Source organism: Vidua chalybeata, chromosome 1, assembly GCF_026979565.1.
Source record: "Vidua chalybeata isolate OUT-0048 chromosome 1, bVidCha1 merged haplotype, whole genome shotgun sequence".
Lineage (NCBI taxonomy): Eukaryota > Metazoa > Chordata > Aves > Passeriformes > Viduidae > Vidua > Vidua chalybeata.
Genome location: NC_071530.1, coordinates 132754285 through 132777895, shown reverse-complemented (window position 1 = coordinate 132777895; position 23611 = coordinate 132754285). Strand labels below are relative to the sequence as shown.

Here is a 23611-nt window from a genome sequence, read left to right as displayed (position 1 = left end):
CCAAAAAATAGTGACGTTCCATATTTTATACTCCTTTCTTATAATTTTCCCAAGTAAAATTTTAATACTGACACTTTTCTTAATTTTTCAGAAGCAGAGCGCTCTGAAAGGAACACGTTTGCTGAAAGGCTCTCAGCTGTGGAAGCTATTGCAAATGCAATCTCTGTTGTGTCAAGTAATGGTCCAGGAAATAGGGCAGGATCATCAAGCAGCAGGAGGTAAACTGAGTAATGCTTTCTTCTTCTTTTCTGAATGCTAATTGCTATATTAACTACCAATCTGTTATTAATTCTTTCCTTCAGTCTAGTTTAAGAATTGGCCTCTGTTGCTATCTTAAAATTGGATTTCACTTCTTTAAACACCAAATTAGAGCTCTAGTGGTTTTTTGAACCCTTTTTTGTGTGAGAACTAATGGTGGGATATTTCTAATCTAATCTTGTTTTCTGGGGTTCCTGCTTTGTCTGTCAGTTGTGAAGTGGAAATGTTCCTCCTTGTGGGGAAATGGAATTTGAGGATAAGCTCTAGTGTTCTTTACCAAGAAGTTTTAAGTATCACAGAAATATCATCACCATCACAGTGATGGTGTCCAGGCTTGTTTTAAGAGAATTTCTGAGGAAGATGGTCAATTAAGCAGATGAATAATAGTGAAACCAACATAACAGTGCTGGGGAAGAATTTAAGTTGATTCATTTTATTCTAAGCAGTCATTAAAAATAAATTCTATAAAGACCTATTTTTTTATCCTTTCATTGACCTCTTCTTGTAGTTAGATTTTAAAAAGCAGTAGCAATAAGAGCAAATCCTTGCAAAAGCTTAACACTCCTGGCAATGAGCTTGGGCTAAAAGGAATGTCAGATAGCAGTAAGAACGCCCATCAGCTGCTGCCTGCAAAAGGCAGTGCTGTGGTGCCTAGGGATGTATTCTGGGCTCAGATCTGAAGCATTGCTGAGTGACTTCTCTTCCAGAGCTAAAACATTCTGGTGCAACAAAAATGTAATGAAAAATACCTCTTGGCTCATTCTTATTTATACTGAAATATAATGGTTATAAGAGGAGTTTGATTCCCTTTTTCAGTGTGACATTTTTCTTAAATGTGTTCTAATTATAAATGAAAATGATAGTATTTCTGCCTTGGTTTTGTATTTAGTTTGAGATTAAGGGAAATGATGAGAAGATCCTTGAGAGCTGCTGGACTGGGCAGGCATGAAGCTGGTGCTTCATCAAGTGATCACCAAGACCCAGTTTCTCCACCAATTGCTCCTCCCAGCTGGGTTCCAGATCCTCCTGCAATGGATCCAGGTAAATCTGCTCATATATCACATTAGACTGTAGAAGGAGAGATTTGATAAAGAACCAGTGGCTTTTAAGGTGAATAATAACTTATTTCAGTCTCACACTGTAATCTGTCTAATGCCATTGAGGCAGCAAGTGTTCATTGAGATAACTTGAAGAGTTTACTGAAGACTTAACAGCTGTTTTTTAATCCAGTATATGTCTTTTTAATGCTGGTGTCAAACTGCTGGGAAGTCTGCTTTGTAATGCTGAGTTACATTACAGACCTAGGAATGTGGCCGTTTGTGGGAAAGATTACCAGTTAAATACAGAAAACCTGCAGTGTGTTAGACATTGCAGCAAGAGCATGTTGTTAGGGATGTTTTTATGTATTGATATACATCCTGCTGTTCTGTTTACTGAAAGATGGTGACATTGATTTTATCCTGGCCCCCGCTGTGGGATCTCTTACCACAGCAGCGACTGGCACCGGCCAAGGACCCAGCACCTCCACAATACCAGGTGAGGACATACTGCTTATTTGATTTATGCTTTAGAATGAAAATTATCTCAAAAGCTGTCTTTGCTTGCACAGACTTTCTGCATATGAAAATGCCTCTTACCAGATGAAGACTGGATTGAAGCAGAATCTCTCAAGTGTGCAGAAAGTAAATGAAGCACCACACTATGTTTTATGTAAAAATATACATGGAGAGTGACAAATATGTAAAACTATGGAAATCAGTATGAAATTGGGATTACCCTCTGTATTTCAAATATAATTTGGAACTGAAATTTACAGTACTTCAGTGAAGTATTGCTGAAACCACTGAATAGTCAAGTTACCAGTTATTCACCATAGTGAATTACTTGCTTTAGCAGGAAGTAATTTTTTGAGGAAAACCAGTTTCTCTGCAATTTTTTTTTCTTACTGCAGGTCCTTCTACAGAGCCCTCTGTAGTGGAATCAAAGGATCGGAAGGCAAATGCTCATTTCATACTGAAATTGCTTTGTGATAGCGTTGTTCTACAGCCTTATCTTCGAGAATTGCTGTCAGCTAAGTAAGGATTTTCATGAGAGTTCTCACTATCTTTTGTAATGTTATACTACCTTAAATCAATTACATAGAAACCTTTTTAGAAAGGTTACATAAAGGCCTGTTAGTTAAAATTGAGAACGTTAGAATACAGCTGTATTGTGTCCTGCCATCCTTTAAAAGTATGTCTGTTTCAGAGAAGTAAAATAAACAAGAGTGCATGTTCACTCTGTGGTTTTTCTATTTGCACAAGATCAGTGGTGCTAAGTTTTCATGTATTTTCATCCTATGTCTCCTGTTACAATGAAAAGAATTCAGTGTTTTAACTTGTCTGTTGGGTTTTTTTTGCCTAGGGATGCGAGAGGCATGACGCCATTTATGTCAGCAGTTAGTGGCCGGGCATATCCTGCTGCAATTACAATTCTAGAAACTGCACAGAAAATTGCTAAAGGTACAGCAGTTTAAGTGATTGTTAGTGTGTGGCTTCCTTCTAAACTTTGGCATGTGTGCAGAGTCTTTACTAACACTGTAGATTGCTGCATGTTTTGGAAATTTTGCTATTATGGAGTATCTTTCTCTTTTGCAGTTTGTATATTGCAGTAGATTTCTATGAATATTATTGCTTTTGTGCTCTTTATAGTCTTTTTGGCATTTCATTGTTTCATAAACCAGTGGATTAAGGTACTATTTTTTGGTCGCACAATTGTATCACATGGAACTTCTCTGTTGAAATTGAAAAAACCTGATATGATACAGTGATATGCCAAGCTAGATCCTATTCCTGAAAAGACTTCTGTACAAACAAGTATTTTGTGACTCTCTTGTAATGTTGGTATTTAATTTTTTGGGAGAAATACGTGAAATTGAATTTAGGGAAAAACTTAAGCACATCAGAGCTTGTCACACCCCAGTTCTGTAGGACTTTGTGTGGGACAAGAATACTCCTTTTAAGAATACGGTCCGTAATCCTTCAAAATGGTGATTCATTGAATTGAGTAAAGTATTAGTGAATTTAAAACTAGGGAAGAGATAATGGTTGTGTTTTTCAGTCAGGAATTTGCAGTGGCTTCTTTAAGTAATAATGTGACGAGCAGAAAGTTTTCTCAAAAAGCTGTAACAGGTTTTATTCAAACTTCTAATGCTGTATGACATTTTGTAATGGCAAGCATCTGCCAAGAATGGATTATTTTGCTAGATATTTTGGGTTTTTTTGGGGGGGTTGTTTTTAACACTGTTATTCTATTATTTTAGCTGAAGCAACTTCCAGTGAAAAAGAAGATGATGTGTTTATGGGAATGGTTTGTCCTTCTGGTACAAATCCAGATGACTCTCCTTTGTATGTTTTGTGTTGTAATGATACGTGCAGTTTTACCTGGACTGGTGCAGAACATATTAACCAAGTAAGCTGTTTTTTTTAAAGCAAATAGGAATGTGTTTCAACCATGTATTGTATTAGTCTACTAACCTGATTTTTAAATTATTAATTACATTGTTTAAATTACTGTGACTTTTAAGTCTGGTGTAAGTACTGCCTCCCCAAACTGCTATGTAGTCCCAAAGCTGACGGTGTTCCTCACAACATGGTTGTTACTGCTTGTGGCTTTTCCCCTCTGGCTAACTTTGGCAAGAATTTTGATGGTCATGGCTCTTTGAAATCACTGAATATTCTAACTTAACAACTAAGTTTCACTTTCTAGAACTGACCTACTTCTGAGTTTAGGCATCAATTTAAACAAGTGCAGTTTTGTTGTAACCTGAAATAGTGTGAGATTGCAAGCACTGTAAGGAAAAAACTATGCATAATATTTCTTTTCCCCTTTTTCTTTTAGGATATATTTGAATGCCGAACATGTGGCCTGTTGGAATCACTTTGTTGTTGCACAGAATGTGCAAGGGTCTGTCACAAAGGACATGACTGCAAGTAAGTATTGTGTTCCATTTCTTAAAATTAAATCAGTATTTTGTGGTTTCCTTTGTTTACTGATACTTAATAATTTTTTTCATTGTTTGAAGTGTTCCAAACTTGCAGAAGAGAACAGAAGATTAATGAAATAGTTTTGTGCCTACTCTATAAGATTAGGTCAGAATTGCAAGAGTAATCTGAAGTGGTTTTGTACTTTCCACTTTGTAGTATTTAGAGTAAAGGAATAATTCTCAAAGTGCATAATACTGTGAGAACATTGTATCTAAATATTGCTGTGTTTTCATTTTGGGTGCCCCTCAGAGTTTTATGAATCTTGATGATAGATCATTCTTGTGAATTTTTGGAAAGAAATGTAGGTTATTAGTCTTTTAAAAATCAACTGTAACAAAGGGAAAAGTGAGCAAACAATCAAGAAATCTCAGATCAACCTGGCCCAAAGCTTTGAAGCTGCATGTGTTCTGTGCTGCTGTTACAAGGTGTAAAAGTTACAGTATTAATATCCTAGCTATAATGAGTTAACAAATACAATTTAAAATATATTCTCAGTACCATAACAGTTACTGAGATTTTACTGCATGTCATGAGTATTTTCAGCTTAACTTTCTTGGATGGAGGCTGTTTTAGGGAAGAATAAATGACCTTGGATGAGTTTTACTAAGACAGTATGTAAAGCTCTGTAGTGAAACTGCCCTCTTAAGATGAGCGTAGGAAACATGGATGACAAATGTCAAGTGGTACCACATACAAAATCTGTATTTCTCTTTTTAAGCTAGGTTTTGGCATTTTGCTAGTATCACAAACAAAAAACTGCAGAACAAAATCTAAGCATGTACACTAACACCCTCGGTTTGTGTAGAAAAGATTTGATATGTTACTGAACAGTGTTGCAGTTCACCTTTTCTATTTCTTGTAGGCTCAAACGAACATCCCCAACAGCCTACTGTGATTGCTGGGAAAAGTGCAAGTGTAAAACACTAATTGCTGGACAAAAGTCTGCTCGCCTTGATCTCCTTTACCGCCTGCTTACCACCACAAATCTTGTTACCATGCCAAATAGCAGGCAAGTTCATATTAGCATTGACTAGGGCAGAATTTTAAAAATTAGTTTCTAAATATATGTGGTATATTGTATTCCCACTAACAATTTTTTCATTACAGGGGAGAACATCTGCTCTTGTTTTTAGTACAGACAGTTGCCAGGCAAACAGTAGAACACTGCCAGTACAGACCACCTAGAATCAGGGAAGATCGTAATCGTAAGGCTGCAAATCCTGAAGGTAAGAGCTGTTTCAGTGAAATAAATGGCAAATTCCATATTTCAGTACCTCTTCCTTATGCTTTTTTGGTTTTTTTTGTTTTATTTTTCTAGATTCTGATATGCCTGATCATGATTTAGAACCTCCTCGTTTTGCCCAGCTAGCACTGGAACGTGTTTTACAAGACTGGAATGCACTGAAGTCCATGATCATGTTTGGCTCCCAGGAAAATAAAGACCCGTGTGTATCTACACATAGTTGTTGATGTAAAGTTTGATCTGATACTTGATACCTACTGACTTACAAAAATTTATTTAATTTCTTTTTGTTTTTTCCAAGTCTTAGTGCAAGCAGTAGGATAGGTCATCTTCTGCCTGAAGAGCAAGTTTACCTTAATCAGCAAAGTGGAACTATTCGCTTGGACTGTTTTACACACTGCCTTATTGTCAAATGTACAGCAGACATTTTGGTAAGCACTCTTAGGCATGTTTTACATAAGTTTTCTGAATAACATGATATTATAAGGTATCTCAGGTCATGTGCTTGGAAACTAATTTGAAAATAACTTCAAGTTAATCTTGGTTTTGTGAATTTATACTGTTATGACTGTGATCTCCCTTTGAGTCTTAATCTCTCTTGTTTCATGCTTCAAAATTGCACACAACTAATAAGTTGTAATGACCTCTTTCTATAGCTGTTAGATACTTTGCTGGGTACTCTGGTAAAGGAACTACAGAACAAGTATACGCCAGGACGCAGAGAAGAAGCTATTGCTGTTACAATGAGATTCCTGCGTTCTGTGGCGAGAGTGTTTGTCATTCTTAGTGTGGAGATGGCTTCTTCCAAAAAGAAAAAGTAAGTGGTGAAGATGTGTGTTGGTTGTGGTGTTTTTTTTCCCTTTATTTACTTTTTTCTTCCTATATAATGAGTTGATAAAAACCAACAATAGGCAGAAACATCTGATTTGTTTTGTATTCTGTATACAGAATTGGAAAGTTGCACAATAGCTGCTGGTATGTCATGTAACTTCTTAATGCAGTGCTTGTTAGACTTACATGTTCATACCAAACCTTTTGTTTACAGTGTCAGGGTTTTGGAAATAGGTTTTTTTAAACATATTAAAATTGCAGTGTATGGTTGGTTGTCAGTAGTAGATTTAGATATCAAGCCTTAGTCTTGAATTATTGAATTATCAATGTTTTTCACTGACTTGAATAAATGCATATTGTTTCTATACATGCAAATGCATGTATCTCTTAAAGATGATTTTTTGAGAAAAAAATTAGGACAATTAATATTGCCATGAAGTTTTTGGGAAAAAAAAGATGTATTTGACATTTATCTTTCTGTATTTTATCCCCCAGCAATTTTATTCCACAGCCAATTGGAAAATGTAAACGTGTATTTCAGGCATTATTGCCCTATGCTGTTGAAGAGTTGTGCAATGTAGCAGAATCTCTAATTATTCCAGTCAGGATGGGAATTGCACGTCCTACAGCACCCTTTACCCTTGCTAGCACTAGTATAGATGCCATGCAGGGAAGTGAAGAACTGTTTTCCGTGGAGCCTCTGCCACCCAGACCATCATCTGACCAGTCTAGCAGGTAAAACTTGTTAAAGCTTACTATCTGTTCTTTTCAAAGACTTCTTAAAGGTGGTTTTATTTTGGAGTTTTTGTTAGCTTTGCATTAAGTGATATCCAGAGGTCCAAATCGACTTTTTTTGAGGATTTATTTTTATATATTTTTCTTTTAAGTTCTAGTCAGTCTCAGTCGTCCTACATAATAAGAAATCCTCAGCAAAGACGAATCAGCCAGTCACAACCAGTTCGTGGCAGGGATGAAGAACAAGATGATATTGTTTCAGCTGATGTAGAAGAGGTCAGTTTTCTTTTTGTACTTTTTTTCTTCTTCTCAATATAGCACACCTAATACATTAGCCTATGCTTTGACATCTGAATCTGAAATCCATGCATCTGATTTGAAAAAGATGTTAAGTAATACTTCATGAAATCTTACAGTGCTATAAGTATTTTTAATAGAACATTGTAATTGTTGTTTTCTATTTTATTTTACCGTGTTTAAAATGTTTTAAAGTCTTTCAGCACATGGCAGCTATTATGTAGGTTCTATTAGAGAGCTAGAGGGTTTTTCAGCAGATAATAGCACATAATACCTCTTCAGTATTTAGAAGCTAATTGTTGATTTTGTAGTCAGTTTTATCCTTATAGCATTAAAATCTAACATCCAAAGCTGTTTTATTTGTGTATGTGATTTTTTTTTCCTACAACACGATAAACTGTACAGCCATGTACAGCTTCTGTGACTGTAAGTTCATTTTTTGTTCACATCAGTTCAATTTTGACATAATCTTTCTAAGATGTGTTTTTTAAATCAAGCTTTGCACTCTGTTTTGGAAAAGTGAAGTTGCATAGATTCTCTGATATTGAAGATAGTTTGGCATAATATTACGATCTCTTTCCAGGTTGAGGTGGTTGAGGGGGTGGCGGGTGAAGAAGACCATCATGATGAACAGGAAGAACATGGTGAAGAAAATGCTGAAGCAGAAGGACAGCATGATGAGCATGATGAGGATGGTATGTATAATGTACATCTTGCACATTTACTGCTTGAGTGAGAAAACAATGCATCAAAAAGAAAAGCATCTTTGGAGTCACCAGTGATAATGATTTGGGAGATTTGCACAAGTAGAGAAAATCCAAGGGTTCCAGACTGCTCATCTTACAGAAGGAGATGTGTAAAATTGGAGATAACGTGTAGTAGACAAATACATGAACTTTTTCTGATTGAGGAGAAAATACTAAGTTCCCAAAGGTATCAGATGTTATTATATTCTTGGTTAACAATATATTTTACCTTTTGTATTTGCTACTGTAAAATGTTGTTGATGGTTGGGGCCAGTGTCAAACCACGGCAATGTGTTCTCAAAAGCAATTTGAATCCTGGCAAGCTAATTTTCAAACTAATCACAAAGTATTAAATTATGGTTCAATATTTTGTAGACATAATTAATCAATCCTGTATGAAAATGTTTGAAATTAATATGACTTGTCTTGTATTACTTAGTTTGGGGTTAGATAACCCAAAGCTATGATTTAAAAAAAGGTTATCTTCTTTTTCTGACTGTGCTTTGTGTTTCCAGTCAATCCATTTACAGTATAGAAAATCTGTTTACTGATTTGCTGAATATTCAAACTTTTCATGCTTAAAGCTTAAAGCTGGAATAGAACCTGTATATTTAAATAGGTTTTTTTTACATTTTCAAGTATTCCTTAAAAACTAGTTGAAACAGCATATGGTAAATTGTCCTAGTACATGTGTATGCAGAGTTGTGGAGTCTTTTGGCTGGAGTGACTTATTTTGAATCATAAAAGCCTATATTTCCACTGTGTGTTGAATGTACATATACAGTGCAGAGTGAGAACGGGTGGCTAATTACTGGAAAATAAGAAAACATGCTCCAGGTGTTGTTGGGTGTCTGCACTGCTTTTATGACCTCCCTGCATATCCATTAACTTCTGCTATAGTAAGAGTGTCTGGGGTTTGTTTCTGTCTTATATGAATCACCACAGTAATTGTAATTTTGTCTTCCAAACATGAGATGTTTTGTCCATTGTTTTTATAGGCAGTGATATGGAGTTGGATTTGCTAGCTGCTGCTGAAACAGAAAGTGACAGTGAGAGTAACCACAGTAACCAGGACAATGCCAGCGGGCGCAGAAGTGTTGTCACTGCAGCTACTGCTGGGTCAGAAGCAGGTACAGCACATCTTTTCGGATCTAATCTAGCTGGTTAAATTTAGATATTAGGAGTAAGCACTTTCCTCCTTCCCTAGAATTCCTGTTTTATCTTTGCTCTAATAGTAAGGTACTGTGCAGACTTTTTGGACAAGGAAATGCATCAAGATGTGACATACATTTTTTGCTCTTACAGAGCAGCTGCATGTGTTAGAAATTACCATGCACTCTTGTGTAGTGAAATGAAATGGTCTCACTTATCTTCAAATGTAGTAGTTGAAAACAATGGTTTATGGTTTATGGTTCAAATCAATACACAAAACTTGAGCACTCATTGCACAGGTTTTTGAGAGCAACTGCCTTACTGTCCAATTTGGAAACACAATTTTTGGAATGCTTTTCCTAGGGATAGAAAGTATTTTTAAATCAAATTATCTCTTAATTTATATTTTGAATTGTAAGTAATCATACTGCTTTTTCATTACACGTGTGGAGAATTAGCAGTATGTTATGATAATTTATTGAACATTTTCAATAGTGGTATTTGAACGTTTTTAGTATAGTGTAGTTTCTCATGAAAGAAGTCTACTATGCTGACATGATACATGTATATGTGCACAGGTGTGGAGCTGTCAGTTATTGCTTATTTTTCCCAACAGGAGCTAGCAGTGTTCCAGCATTTTTTTCTGAAGATGACTCTCAATCAAATGATTCCAGTGACTCTGATAGCAGCAGCAGTCAGAGTGATGACATAGAGCAGGAGACCTTCATGCTTGATGAGCCTCTGGAGCGGACCACAAATAGCTCCCATGCCAACGGTGCTGCCCAGGCTCCCCGTTCCATGCAGTGGGCTGTACGGAACACCCAAAACCAGAGGACTACCAGCACAGCTCCCTCTAGTACGTCAACCCCAGCAGGCAAGTCTGAGTGAATTGCATGCATGAATGCCAGCTAGCCCTGGCTTTGTTCCTTCCTCTGCTTTTGTTTATTCTCTTAAGGATGAAATCTTATCTCTTTGTCATACTGCTGACCTACCTTGACTGTTCCAGTTCTAGTTTTGAATTTAAAAAAGGAGAAGATCTGTTGCAGTTAAGATCTGAGTATGCTTACTGTAGTTAGTAATTATTTGCTAGTTACAGTTGTGATGTCAGTAATATTTACAAGTTTATTTCTGTAAATCTTGATCATGAAATCAATCAATACACAAATGGCATAGTAAAGATTCAATGAGTTAATTAATGTAATCTTTTCTTTTATATTTAGCAAGTTCAGCGGGCTTGATTTATATTGATCCATCAAACCTTCGTCGGAGTGGTACCATCAGTACAAGTGCTGCAGCAGCTGCTGCAGCACTTGAAGCCAGCAATGCAAGCAGCTATTTAACATCTGCAAGCAGCTTAGCAAGAGCATACAGTATTGTGATACGGCAGATATCTGATCTGATGGGTCTGATTCCCAAATACAACCACTTAGTATACTCCCAGATTCCAGCTGCAGTGAAGCTGACTTACCAAGATGCAGTTAACTTGCAGGTAAGAACATGGAAACTTTTGTAGAAAAAACATAATTTCAGTACAACTGGGTTTTTTTAGGTAAAATTACAGAATTTTTGAAATTGAAAGTGACCTCTGCATATTTGCTAATATAAATTTCTTTGAGGGTCAGCCAGAAGCAGGCTGTTCAGGACTGTCTGGTTAGGTTTTGAATATCTTCAAGGATGGAGATTCCACAGCTGCTCTGAACAACCTATTAAATGTTTGACAGTGCAGTTCTTGCAGTGAAAGAGCATTTTTCTTGAGTTTAAAGGGACTTACCAAGTATTTCAATTGTTGCCACTTGTCCATTCACTGGATATCACTAGTAAGAGTCTGGCTTTGTATACTTCATACGTTTTTGTCAGGTGTTTGTACACACTGGTAAGATCCTCCTGTGTTTGTTTCTTCAATCTAAAGTATTCCCAGCATTCTCAGCCTCTTCTTATGTTAAGAGAGGGTGTGGACTAAAGTAACTGTGGTCATTTATTTCATTAAATTGGTAGTATTTCATATACATATATTCTTTCAAAAAAAGGAACTTAATGGTGATTTTGTTTAAACAATGTCTGACTGATACGTAATTGTTAAGTCAGAATTGATTAGGGATTTCTGCTAGACATCTCTTGCTATATTCTATTTGACATGAACTGTTGAGTCTGTATAAGAAGAAAGTTAGTAAGGGCCAAATAATTAAATGAGAGAAAAGATTTGTATAGGTAAATGTACTGTTCACTGTCCCTTCCTTCAGGGACATGGTCATCCTTTCCATGTTATGCATGTATTTTTTATACAGTGCTCTTGAATGTCTGTTTTTGAAAATTTATGTAAAATACATCTGTAGAGAAAATACATGTCAGACAGCAATCTTCTCCTTCATGTATAGATATTCCTTTCAGAGACTGACAAGAGTGGAGGGACTCCAGAGTGTTTAGAAAGTATGTATCAACTTGTACCTGGGCGTAGTGTATAGGGTAAAATTGTATGTACTGAATTTAGTACAGCTGTACACAGAAGTCAGCTGTGAACAACACAACTGCTGTGTGGGGGCAGGAAATCAAGGAATGCTCTTTTCTGTTAGTAGTGCTGGGTAAGGATATGGAAACCCGCTGACAATATATTTACTTGCAGTTGAGCCACATGGTATTTGTATGGCTCTGTTTTCACAGTGTGATGGAAGGAAAAGACTTCTGATTTGGGAGAGGAAGGTTAGAAAGATATTCTGGAATCAAACACTGGGGTAAACAAACAGGGAAAGAAATAAGAGAGTGTAGTTTTATTATGGAGGAGGCTAAAATAATTTTCTGTTCCAAGAGATTCTTAATGGGAAAAGTGAACAGGAGATCTGTCCAGCTGATGCAGCCAGATGTTTGTATTAGCACAGGAAACCTGAACAGTGGAGGTTTTGTTTGGATACAGAAGTGGGGTTGAGACAGCATTTTGGTAGTTCAGTGCATTAGAAGTGTGAGGGATATTTTTGAAGACCAGAATGCAGAGGAATGAAGAAAGCAGGCTGATGTTGGATCAAAAAAATCCAACAGGTCAATGGAGTTAGCAAATGGTAAGAAAAGCAGGCTGCAGAGCCAGGAGTGGGAACAGGTGAAGCAAAGATGAGACCAGAGGTGAGACTTGTATGCAGACATAGTTCTCTGTGCAGGTCTTTGTTGTCTTCAGTGAGTAATCTGCAAGGGGTGAAGAATGGTAAAAGATCTGGCTGATGAATTCCACAGCAGGATGAGGGCTGTTAAAGCTAATAGAAAGTCAGGAATTAAGCTCAAATCGTCAAGTTGTGCACACCTGGGAGATGCTGAGTGGTCATAAGGGGAGGAGTAGAAGCGGTGCCCAAAAGAGAGAGAGATGGTGAGAATGCTTTATAGATATCAAAGTGTTAAGCAATGAGAGCTGCATACCACCACTGTAAATCAACAGTCTCAACAAAGCTTTCAGAAACTGATCATAGGTAATTCTTGAGCATGATTTTGCAGCCTCTTTGTAGGGAATCAGGAAGATTTCATTCTCGTCATCTAGTTCTATTGTTTGCAAAACCAGTTAAATCTCATTTTCTATAGAATTATGTGGAAGAAAAGCTTATTCCTACTTGGAACTGGATGGTCAGTATCATGGACTCTACTGAAGCTCAGCTGCGTTATGGTTCCGCATTATCATCTGCTGGTGATCCTGGGCATCCAAATCATCCTCTCCATGCTTCTCAGAACTCAGCTAGAAGGGAAAGGATGACAGCCCGTGAGGAAGCCAGCTTGAGAACACTTGAGGGAAGAAGGTATGTTTGATTACTGCATGCAGTATGAATGATCAGTTTTATAGTCAAATCTTATTCACAGACATCTTAGGAATCTAATTCTGCAGTGCTGGAAAGTAGTTGCTGTTTTGATTTAAGTTGGCTTCCTGTATTGTTGCTACTATTTGTTTTATTCTGACATACTAGATTAATCTTGAGCATTAACTATTTACAACATACTGCATCTGAACTGCTTGTTCTATGCTTGTAGCTTGTTATCATTATTTTTGTGTGGAGTTCATTGAGATTCTACATCCAAATTTCAAATATAGGGCTTGTAAATAAAGTGTGTGTTCTCCTGTGGTGCCTGATGTCTCTATATTTAATCCTTTTCCTTCACTAGACGTGCTACTTTGCTCAGTGCCCGTCAGGGAATGATGTCAGCACGCGGTGATTTCCTGAACTATGCACTGTCCTTGATGCGTTCTCACAACGATGAGCACTCAGATGTTCTTCCTGTTCTAGATGTCTGCTCACTAAAGCACGTAGCATATGTTTTTCAAGCCCTTATTTATTGGATTAAAGCAATGAATCAACAGACAACATTGGACACTCCTCAGCTGGAAAGGAAAAGGTACTAAGGTTGACTCCTAGAAACAAAACCTACATAAAAGTGGCATAAGCCCTTTTGTTTCAGTCATTGGTATTGTTCCTCAGCAACTTTTATATAAATAGATGCAGGAATGTGTATGTCTCTTTGTGGGTGTGTGTAGTAACATACATATTATAAATGTATGTAGTAACATACATATTATAAAACCAATTTCTATAATGGTATATAATGTACCTGTGTTTAATACACTTGTTGCAGTACCCCGTTCACTTCTTTTTATGCTGTAAAATGTTTTCTTACTGTTGAAACTTGAGTTGGATTTTTAACTCTGTAGCAGCGCCTCTAAAAGACATACTCAGGACAATTTCTCAGTTAATGACATGAGACATGCATTTGACGTGATAGCAACTTAGATATCTGTCAAGCATGTTAGAGATGACATTGGAGAAAATGTCATTGTCTGATATAATGGGCTTTGTGGTTTTGTTTTCCATTTGGTTATATACATTTGAGATTCACCTGATATTTAAAGCACAGTAGGGAAATCAATAGCTGAAAATGTCCTTAAGTTGAAAAACTGCTGTTTCAACTATGGCATTTTCCAAGGTGCATGTATTAATTTTTAAGATGTTTTAAGATTTCTTTTTATATTTTTTTTCATTTCAAATGCCAATTAATGCTAATAGAAATGTCCACCTGTTGGTAATCTACACCATCTGTTCTCATTTCTTACTAGATTTTTAGGTAATGTACCCAAGCAGTCCTAGCCAACAGTTAAATGCAGATCTTTGCCCCTTTTTGCTCCTAATTTTCAATACTGCAGGTCAAGCTTAACTTTACATTTTCTTTACAAATGTAGTAACTGTAAGATATAAGATATTAATATTTTAGATATATATTGGACTGTTACTTCAGTTGAATCCTGTGTTCTGTTTATTTCGTTAATGTAAGGTTTGTTATGACCTCAAAGCTGTACCGAGGGGGGTGTTATCAACAGTAGTTTCCTCACAAGTAAGAATGATATAGTACAGTAATCAACTTTTTGTACTGATTTGAGTAGTTACAGCCACAGCTTTAACCCTTTTCCAGGCAATAACATACTTCCCGAAGCTGCTTAAAAAAAAAAAATTCACGTACTGAAATCTGTCAAATAACTGTTCATTAAAGAATTGGGAAATTTGCATGAAATGCTTTTAAAACTGTGAAAGCCTAGACCTTTTCAATTAAAAGTGAGTGGTTCAAACAGTTGCTTCTGTTAGATGACATATTAGTAGTCTGAGTAAAATGAATCTTATCAGTCTTCATGTAGTTTCAGAACACGTTTCACAATGCATAAACTGCCAGAAATTAATACTAATCAAAGTTCTTGACAGAACAGTAGTATAATACAGTGAAATAAAGTTTTTTAATGTGCAGCTTGCAGACTTACCTTCTGATATTATATCAGTGAGATTATTTTCAAATTTTGAAATAGTATTTACTTGCATATTTCTTCCACTAATACAGGGTTCCTAGGATTTTATATTGATACAGTGTTTAAAACCAAGTATCACTGCCCAAAGCTGTAACTTTAAAGATCAAAATTGGTAGGTGGCGAAATGGCTCTAAGGGTAACTGTTTGAGTGACGTAGTGAGTATGTAATAAGAAGTTCTCTACGGTGCTTTAGTTTTAGTTTTGTTTTTGTTATGTATAGCTCATAAGTACACTTCATGATTATGCTACAGATACAGATGTTTTGCCTAATAATTTCTTCAAGATGATTGACTCTTTTTTATTTTCTTTTGTTGTTGTTTTGGGTGTTTTTTATTAAGAACTCGTGAGCTTTTGGAACTGGGTCTTGACAACGAAGATTCAGAACATGAAAATGATGATGATACCAATCAAAGTTAGTATACAAAAATTGACATAGCATACCAAAATGCCAGACTTTCTTAGAGCTTTTTCCCTTTTGCTAGCTGAGACTTTGAATAAATTTTGCTGCTTGTATATGTAAAGTTGGGTTTTAGTAAGATTTTCTTAACATTGTTACTTTACCAAGTTTCTTCTACCATTGCCTATTTCATGGCCTCTCATTTCAGGATCATCTTTTCATCTCCTTTCTCACTAAACTGCAGCATTTCTGCTGTTACCTACCATTCTACATTAAAATTTGAATCATAGACTAATTTTTTTGATCTGATGAAACTGTGCTGAAAATGGTAGAATATATACTCCTACATACAGTATAGGAGTGTCTGTTCAGTAAAGCTATGTACAGTAAAAAGAATAAAAACTATAACTAAGCAAATTAATAAAGATACACCATTTGCAGAAGCATCTTGTAGAAGTACTAAATTTGCAGAGTTTCTCCTCTAGTCAGGTAGCTAATAGGGAAGGATATTAATTTTTGGCATTTTATATCCTTTGCTTTTGTAACTGTGAAAACTGATTTTAAATCTCTGATATTTAGGTGCTACACTCAACGACAAAGATGATGATGCCCTCCCAGCAGAGACTGGCCAAAACCATCCGTTTTTCAGACGGTCAGACTCTATGACATTCCTTGGCTGCATTCCACCCAATCCCTTTGAGGTTCCTCTGGCAGAGGCCATCCCCTTGGCAGACCAGCCACATCTATTACAGGTGACATCAGAGATGGGGTTTTGGAAGAAAACTGCAGTTTGCTTTTTCATTCCTTACCGAAGTGTATTATTGACCCAGAACACTTTTGTTGCTTTTCAGCCGAATGCTCGCAAAGAGGATCTGTTCGGCCGACCCAGTCAGGGTCTGTACTCATCTTCTGCCAACAGTGGCAAGTGCTTAGTGGAAGTTACAGTGGATAGAAACTGCCTTGAGGTAAATGTAAAACTTTATTATTTTAAACAATATGGTAATTTAAACTAGAACCATCATTCCTTAAAAAGACACTTTAATATTTTCAGAGAGAATTTTATGTAGCTTTCAGAATGATAATTTAAAAGCCCAGTGCCTGTGAAAACTTGAAAATTTATGAAAAGTATGCTTAATGTAGAAAGTTGGTGATTATTGACTTACAGCAGCTTTCAGGTAATATTTTTAAATGCAGCAGTACAATTCTGAGTTAATTTTGAAATGCTAATTATATAATTAGTTTTGATAAAAAGATTTAAATCTTCCTATAGTCTGTCCAGTAGATTTGACTTGCCTTTAGACTGTACATTAATTAGCAAGCATATGAAATGCAAACATACAGTGGGGAAAATATTTTTTTTTTTTTTCTGTATTTATTGAAATGATTGAGGTCACCATGTTTTAACAGGTCAATTACAGTGTTCACTTTTGTGTGATTTAAAATATACACTTATTAATATATGTGCTGAAAAAGCCTTCTAGTCTTCTTTGAAATTTCAGTTAAATTTTACTTCTCCTTTAGGTTCTTCCAACTAAAATGTCTTACGCAGCCAACTTAAAAAATGTTATGAGCATGCAAAATCGGCAAAAGAAGGAAGGGGAAGAACAAAATGTGCCTACAGAAGAATCTGAGAGTTCAAAACCAGGGCCTTCAGCTCACGATCTTGCAGCACAACTGAAAAGCAGCTTGTTGGCAGAGATAGGACTGACAGAAAGTGAAGGGCCACCCCTCACATCTTTCAGGTAGCTGAGTTAAAAATTACATTTTGAAATACTACTGCTCTGATAAATTGCCGTTTGGGACTCCAGAAAGTCTTTTTGAAATTAAAATGGGTAGCTTAATTTAGTTTGCATTTTTAGTTTGTGATTAGTAGCTTCTAAGGTGAATAGTTGAACAGTCTTCAAAGAGGTCTGTGCAAACTGGAGACAAATTCCTTTACTCCCTGACTTCCTGCTGCAGACCTACTGTGATGTCCTGGGTAGCCAGGCTGAGCAGTTGGAATCGACAGCTTGCCATCTGTGTCTGGTGGTGCTACCCACACTTAATGCAGTTATAGATTGAACTGCCCTCCCTTCAAATTACAGCTATTTTAAAAGAAATTAAGGTCTTGGTTGATGGGAGACCAGTAAAAGTGCATTCCACATAGCACCAAAATTTACATGCTTTTGGAGTAATTACCCTTTGAAAGCAAGACTTGTGTTTCTGCTGAAACTAAGCAGCTTCATGTGCTTTTGTCCACAGACTTAGTGTACTGTGTTGTTGTTTATCAGGAATAAAAAACTTAGTTGAAGGCAGAGGGTAGGAAAAAGCTGAACTACACAAAATGTGTCTGAAATTTAACTTGATTCCACATATCTGTCATTTTTTCTTCTTTCTGTCAGGCCGCAGTGTAGCTTCATGGGCATGGTTATTTCTCATGACATGTTGCTGGGACGTTGGCGCCTTTCTTTGGAGTTGTTTGGTAGAGTATTCATGGAAGATGTTGGAGCAGAGCCTGGATCGGTATGTATTTCCCAGTGTAAGGACAGTTCCTCTTAAAACTAAATTGTGACTCTCTCTAATTATTCTGATTTTGGGTTTTGTCCTTGTTTTTTTTAATTATTTTTAGATCTTGACTGAATTAGGTGGTTTTGAAGTAAAGGAATCGAAATTCCGCAGGGAGATGGAAAAACTTAGAAACCAGCAATCAAGGGATTTAACATTGGAGGTAAAAAATGTTAGTTTATCTTTGAATAAACTTTCATTAAAAGTTAAATTATTACAGTAACTTGATAGGAAAAGTATTTCAGAGTCTGCAAGCAGGTGTATTAAATCATACTTTTTGAGTTATGTTGCAATTGCTCTGTAGTTTTTCCCAGTCTGATTGTTATTTTTTGAATCTGTGCAGCAGTGTCCAGAAATCATTTGTGAAGCTGTAAGTCTCTTAGAATGATAATTGGTAAAGAAAGACTTTTTTTTATTTCTTTACTAGGTTGATCGAGACAGAGATCTTCTAATTCAGCAGACTATGAGGCAGCTCAACAATCATTTTGGTCGCAGGTGTGCTACCACTCCGATGGCCGTACACAGAGTGAAAGTTACTTTTAAGGATGAGCCCGGAGAAGGCAGCGGTGTAGCACGAAGCTTTTATACTGCTATTGCACAGGCTTTTCTGTCAAATGAGAAACTGCCAAATCTAGATTGCATTCAAAATGCCAACAAGGGTACCCATACAAGTAAGTGATGCACAGCAGTTAATCTACAGAAAATATTAATAAAAACCTTGGGTGCTTTATTTACATATAAATACTTGGCCTTGTGCCAGAGATATCTCTTGTTAGCTCAGAATCCATAAAAATTATGCATTAGTTCTCTGGAGCAAGGAAATGGCTTTCCCTGCCCCCGCTTTCAGAAACAGGAACTTCTTGCTTTTCTAGCAACAGGACTTTGCTTTAGATGTGCTCAGATTTTTTGAGCGTCCTTCTCTCCAGCAGGTAATAATTGTCAAGATTTTAGCTACTAAGAGCTTATACATTTTATTACAGCTGTTCCATCTGACTTGCCACAAACACATTTTAATGGTTTTGAAAGTGTATATATAAACTCTTAAAGTATTTTATCATTTTTAAGTTGGTACAAACACTTCAGGTCCCTTCTTAAGTTTGGCTGAACCCAACCACTGCTTCAAGTGAAGTGGTACTGTCTCATTGATGTCTTTCAAACTCTTCCAAAACCTTAGTCTTCCGTACACTGAAACTTAAGTAGGAGAGAGAAATATAAAGATGTTTAAGTTTATGAGGTTTTTTCCCCTTCAGGTTTGATGCAGAGATTGCGAAATAGGGGAGAGAGAGATCGGGAAAGGGAGCGAGAGAGAGAAATGCGGAGAAGTAGTGGCTTGCGAACTGGTTCTCGGAGAGATAGGGATAGGTAAGTGATAATCTTTATCTTGATGAAGATATTTTGTCAAATAGAGTAATTGCCTTGGATATTGTCAGGAAAGATACTTTTACTTCCTCCAGTTAAAGGAGTCTCAGGAATGATTTGCAGGGTAATTTCTTGAAATTCGGTCTCTAGTTTTAATTCTTTAAAGAATCATTATGCTTACTTTATCATTAATCGGTTATGTCTCCACCACAGGCCATCAGTTTCTTCTGCTAAAACAGTAACAAAAACTTGTGTACTATAATAAAATTGTGAGGTAGTTTAGAAACAACAGTGCCACTGGTGGCATGTCTGACTGCTGTATCCAAAGCACAAGTATACTAAAATCTCTGGTTTATTTTGATTCTCTCTTTCTGATTCATTCTCTCCAAGCAGCTATGAGCAACACTACTATTCCAGCAGTAAAGCTAATGCTAATAACAATCTGTGTGCAAATAATATTGTTCCCAGAGGATTTTTGAATTTTTCCTCTGAAATGAGTACAAACTGCTCTGATTATCTTAAGGGACTTCAGAAGACAATTGTCCATTGACACACGGCCTTTTAGACCAGCATCAGAAGGAAATCCTAGTGATGACCCTGACCCTCTCCCAGCACACAGACAAGCCCTTGGAGAACGGCTCTACCCTCGAGTGCAAGCAATGCAACCAGTAAGACTTTCCTAATACACCTAATGATTGTTCTTGTCATCTTGTAATGTAAAAATTTAATTCCTTATCCATAATTGAAATAATTGAAACATAATTGATAGTATTCAAACATGTAAGACTGATTTTATTTTTTATTTTGTTAAGATTTTTTTTTCTAAATTTTTTTTAGCTTAGGACATATCTTGTAATTCATGCTCTATTTAAAATACCAAAACTTTCATAAGATTGTATTTGAAAATGAGAGAACTGGAGGAGAATAGTAAGACCTATCACTCCTTTATCCCCAGGCATTTGCAAGTAAAATCACAGGAATGTTATTAGAATTGTCTCCTGCTCAGCTGCTTCTGTTACTAGCTAGTGAAGATTCCCTTAGAGCAAGAGTTGATGAAGCAATGGAACTCATTATTGCACATGGCAGGTAAAGTATCAAAAGTGAGAACTGATATTTGTGGCCAAAGCATTTGTACTGTTCTACATCTGACTTCAATAGATGCAGCTTATTTCTTGATAGTCTAGATATTTTTCTTTGGACAAGTGACTTTTTGGCTTTGGTTTAATCTATTCTGACTGGTTTCAGAATATGACAGTTCGTTATTGAGAGCAGCCCTGCTGAGAAGGACTTGATGGATGCTGGTGGATGAGAAACTGGACATGAACTGGCCATGCAATGTGCCAGATGTGTTCAGGGCTGTGTCAAAAACAGCGTGGCCAGCAGGTTGAGGGAGAGGATTCTGCCCCTCTGGTGAGACCTCACCTACAGTGCTGCATCCAGCTCAGGAGTCCCCAGCACAGGAAGGACATGGACCTGTGGGAGCAAGTCCTGAGGAGGTCACCAAGATAATCAGAAGAACAGAGTACCTATCTTATGAAGAAAGGTTGAGAGAACTGGGGTTGTTCAGCATGGAAAAGAGAAAGCTTATGGATGACCTAATTGTGACCTTCCAGTCCCTGAAGAGAACCAACAAAAAGATGGCGAGGGACTTTATACAAGAGCATGTAGTAACAATTCAAGGGGAATAGCTTCAAACTGAAAGAGAGCAGATTTAGATTAGATAACAAAAAGAAGGTCTTTACTTTGAGGATAGTGAAGCACTGCAACAGGTTACCCACAGAAGCTGTAGAGGCCAGGATGGGGCTCTGAGCAACTTGCTCTAGAGGAAAGTGTCCCTGCCCACAACAAGGGAGCTGGAACTAGATGATCTTCAAGGTTCCTTTCTAACCCAAACCATTCTATCATTCTGTGAGTCTGTGATGGTGAAATTAAATCTACCTTTTTATTCCCTTCTTAAGGGAGAATGGTGCTGACAGTATATTGGATCTTGGATTGCTAGACTCTTCAGATAAAGTACAGGTAATGACCTGTTGCACAAAATTTATGTAAGATTCAATTTTATCAGTTAATTTTAAAACCGGAAGCAATTGGAAGCTTTATCATGCAAGACAAAGTTCTGTTTAATCATTTTGTTTAGAAAGGATTAACAGTAATTAGTCAAAAGTATAAAATATTATGATTAGGAAATATCACAGGAATTCTTAACCAATGGAACCTGAATCTTTGGGTCTAGTAGCAAATAGCTTGATGTGTGTCAATAACTAGAATTAAGTGTGTTAATTGCTGTTTTGACTTTAAAAACAGGAAAATAGAAAGCGACATGGATCCAGCCGCAGTGTAGTAGATATGGAATTAGACGATACAGATGATGGGGATGATAATGCACCACTTTTCTACCAACCTGGAAAACGAGGATTTTATACACCAAGACCTGGTAAAAACACAGAAGCAAGGCTGAATTGTTTCCGAAACATTGGCAGGTATGCTACCATTAACTTTTCAGTCTGAAAAAATATAAAAGACAATCATACATAACACCAGGGAGAGTACCAATGATCCAAGCTGGATTTTTTTTTTTTTTTTAATGGTCTCTATTTCTCACACTGAGCCTAAATAGAGGGGAATTTGCATATGTCAAGCTGAGGTTTCTTTTCCTGTTAAAGTTTAATTTTTTATCCTTCTTTCTTTCAATTATGTATGCCCATGATTTTCATTTGTGACCAATACATTTGGAAATCTGGCTCCAGCTTAATTCTTAGATTATTGGAACTCTTAAATGTGAGTTTGCTGAAAGAGCTCTAGTGTAATTTCTGCTGTACCAAAACCAACTCCAAACACATTTTTTCAGAATCCTAGGATTGTGCTTGTTGCAGAATGAACTATGTCCCATCACGTTAAATAGACACGTAATCAAAGTTCTACTTGGCAGAAAGGTAAGTTGGACATAACAATTTTAATTTCCTGTAATTACTTAAAACCTCATCTGTAAAACTGGACTTTTCCCCCATACCACATATGTATTAACTAGCCAAGTTGATACTCAGAACTGTATGGAGGTCTTTAATTTGAGAACTTAATTTTTTCATTTCCTAGATTTTGAACAGAGTAGATGTACTAGAAGTCAGGTATTTGACTAAGATGTAATGATTTGAAATAGGTTAGCCTTCAACTCTCTTCAGAAACTACACACTGTCTCTGCTTTTTTTTCTTCCTGAGACTCAAAAAAGATGATGTTAGACAATACTAGGCAATAGCTTACAGAAAAGCATTTTTCTGGATATTTGAGAGAGCTCATGGAATTAATTTGTAATTAAAATTTTGTCTCAGGTGTAGGCATAATTTAATTCAGAGCAATAATTACATAAACTTTTGACCAAAATTGCTACCCTGGCCCAGTAAAAGCTAATTATGTACTGCACTTCTGATGCATTAGTCAATGGCATTGTAAGTCCTGTCTGATCCAGCAAACTTCAACCAAGGTTGTTACTGCTGGTCTTTCCTTAAATTCAGCTTTGATCACATAATCAGTTACCCAACACAGTATAATCTTCAATGAAAAAGAGTTAATAGGAGAAATGGCCTTTAAATACCTCCTGGTGTCTTCCAAGAGTGATTGCCTTCTAATTATTATCTCAAGGTTTTTCTTGTTGAATATGTACTCCTTCCAGTATTTCAATGTACCTTCTAAAGCAGACCAAAAGTAGGAGTTTAACTGCATTTATTTCTGTGTGTTTGTATCCTTTGTTGCTAGTGCATAGATCTGGCACCGATCACGTAATTTTGAATACATTCTTAAACACCTGTTATGTTTCAAACTTCTATCCTTTTTTTATAGGTGAACTGGCACGACTTCGCTTTTTTCGATCCAGTTATGTATGAAAGCCTTCGGCAACTTATCCTCGCTTCGCAGAGTACAGATGCTGATGCAGTGTTTGCAGCAATGGATTTAGCCTTTGCAATAGACCTGTGTAAGGAGGAGGGTGGAGGGCAGGTAAGCACAGCTAACTTTGTGGCTCTGTAATGTCAGAGTTCGACTGCTTATGCAGGGTGTAGTGTGCACATAATCCATACTCTTTTCAGATGGCAGATAAAACATTTTACTCTTCTTGGATTCAGTACAGTGTTCTTAGATATTGAAGCCTGGATTTTTTTCTTTGAAATGATATAGAGTCTACCTTAGACCCTGGCAACCATAGTCAGTCTTAGGGA

General features: G+C 36.6%; 1 protein-coding gene across 10 annotated transcripts in view; it reads left to right on the top strand.

Annotated features, from left to right (window-relative positions):
- Positions 1-23611, top strand: part of UBR5 (ubiquitin protein ligase E3 component n-recognin 5) — an 85363-nt gene that overhangs the window by 57771 nt on the left and 3981 nt on the right. For 8 of the 10 annotated variants that reach the window (XM_053953021.1, XM_053952957.1, XM_053953013.1 and 5 more), the window contains 34 exons: positions 92-218; positions 1148-1299; positions 1699-1794; positions 2210-2333; positions 2662-2759; positions 3560-3708; positions 4138-4229; positions 5146-5292; positions 5391-5509; positions 5602-5728; positions 5828-5957; positions 6183-6343; positions 6853-7092; positions 7245-7368; positions 7973-8084; positions 9134-9265; positions 9904-10161; positions 10508-10776; positions 12846-13057; positions 13419-13649; positions 15441-15514; positions 16079-16251; positions 16351-16464; positions 17021-17241; positions 17881-18001; positions 18108-18206; positions 18471-18714; positions 19294-19405; positions 19926-20070; positions 20358-20488; positions 21361-21421; positions 21707-21882; positions 22251-22335; positions 23238-23393. In XM_053953021.1, coding sequence (XP_053808996.1) covers positions 92-218; positions 1148-1299; positions 1699-1794; positions 2210-2333; positions 2662-2759; positions 3560-3708; positions 4138-4229; positions 5146-5292; positions 5391-5509; positions 5602-5728; positions 5828-5957; positions 6183-6343; positions 6853-7092; positions 7245-7368; positions 7973-8084; positions 9134-9265; positions 9904-10161; positions 10508-10776; positions 12846-13057; positions 13419-13649; positions 15441-15514; positions 16079-16251; positions 16351-16464; positions 17021-17241; positions 17881-18001; positions 18108-18206; positions 18471-18714; positions 19294-19405; positions 19926-20070; positions 20358-20488; positions 21361-21421; positions 21707-21882; positions 22251-22335; positions 23238-23393 — 5012 coding nt within the window. The remainder of the gene's footprint in view (positions 1-91; positions 219-1147; positions 1300-1698; positions 1795-2209; positions 2334-2661; positions 2760-3559; positions 3709-4137; positions 4230-5145; positions 5293-5390; positions 5510-5601; positions 5729-5827; positions 5958-6182; positions 6344-6852; positions 7093-7244; positions 7369-7972; positions 8085-9133; positions 9266-9903; positions 10162-10507; positions 10777-12845; positions 13058-13418; positions 13650-15440; positions 15515-16078; positions 16252-16350; positions 16465-17020; positions 17242-17880; positions 18002-18107; positions 18207-18470; positions 18715-19293; positions 19406-19925; positions 20071-20357; positions 20489-21360; positions 21422-21706; positions 21883-22250; positions 22336-23237; positions 23394-23611) is intronic. The other 2 variants (XM_053952999.1, XM_053952968.1) reach the window with 2 other exon arrangements.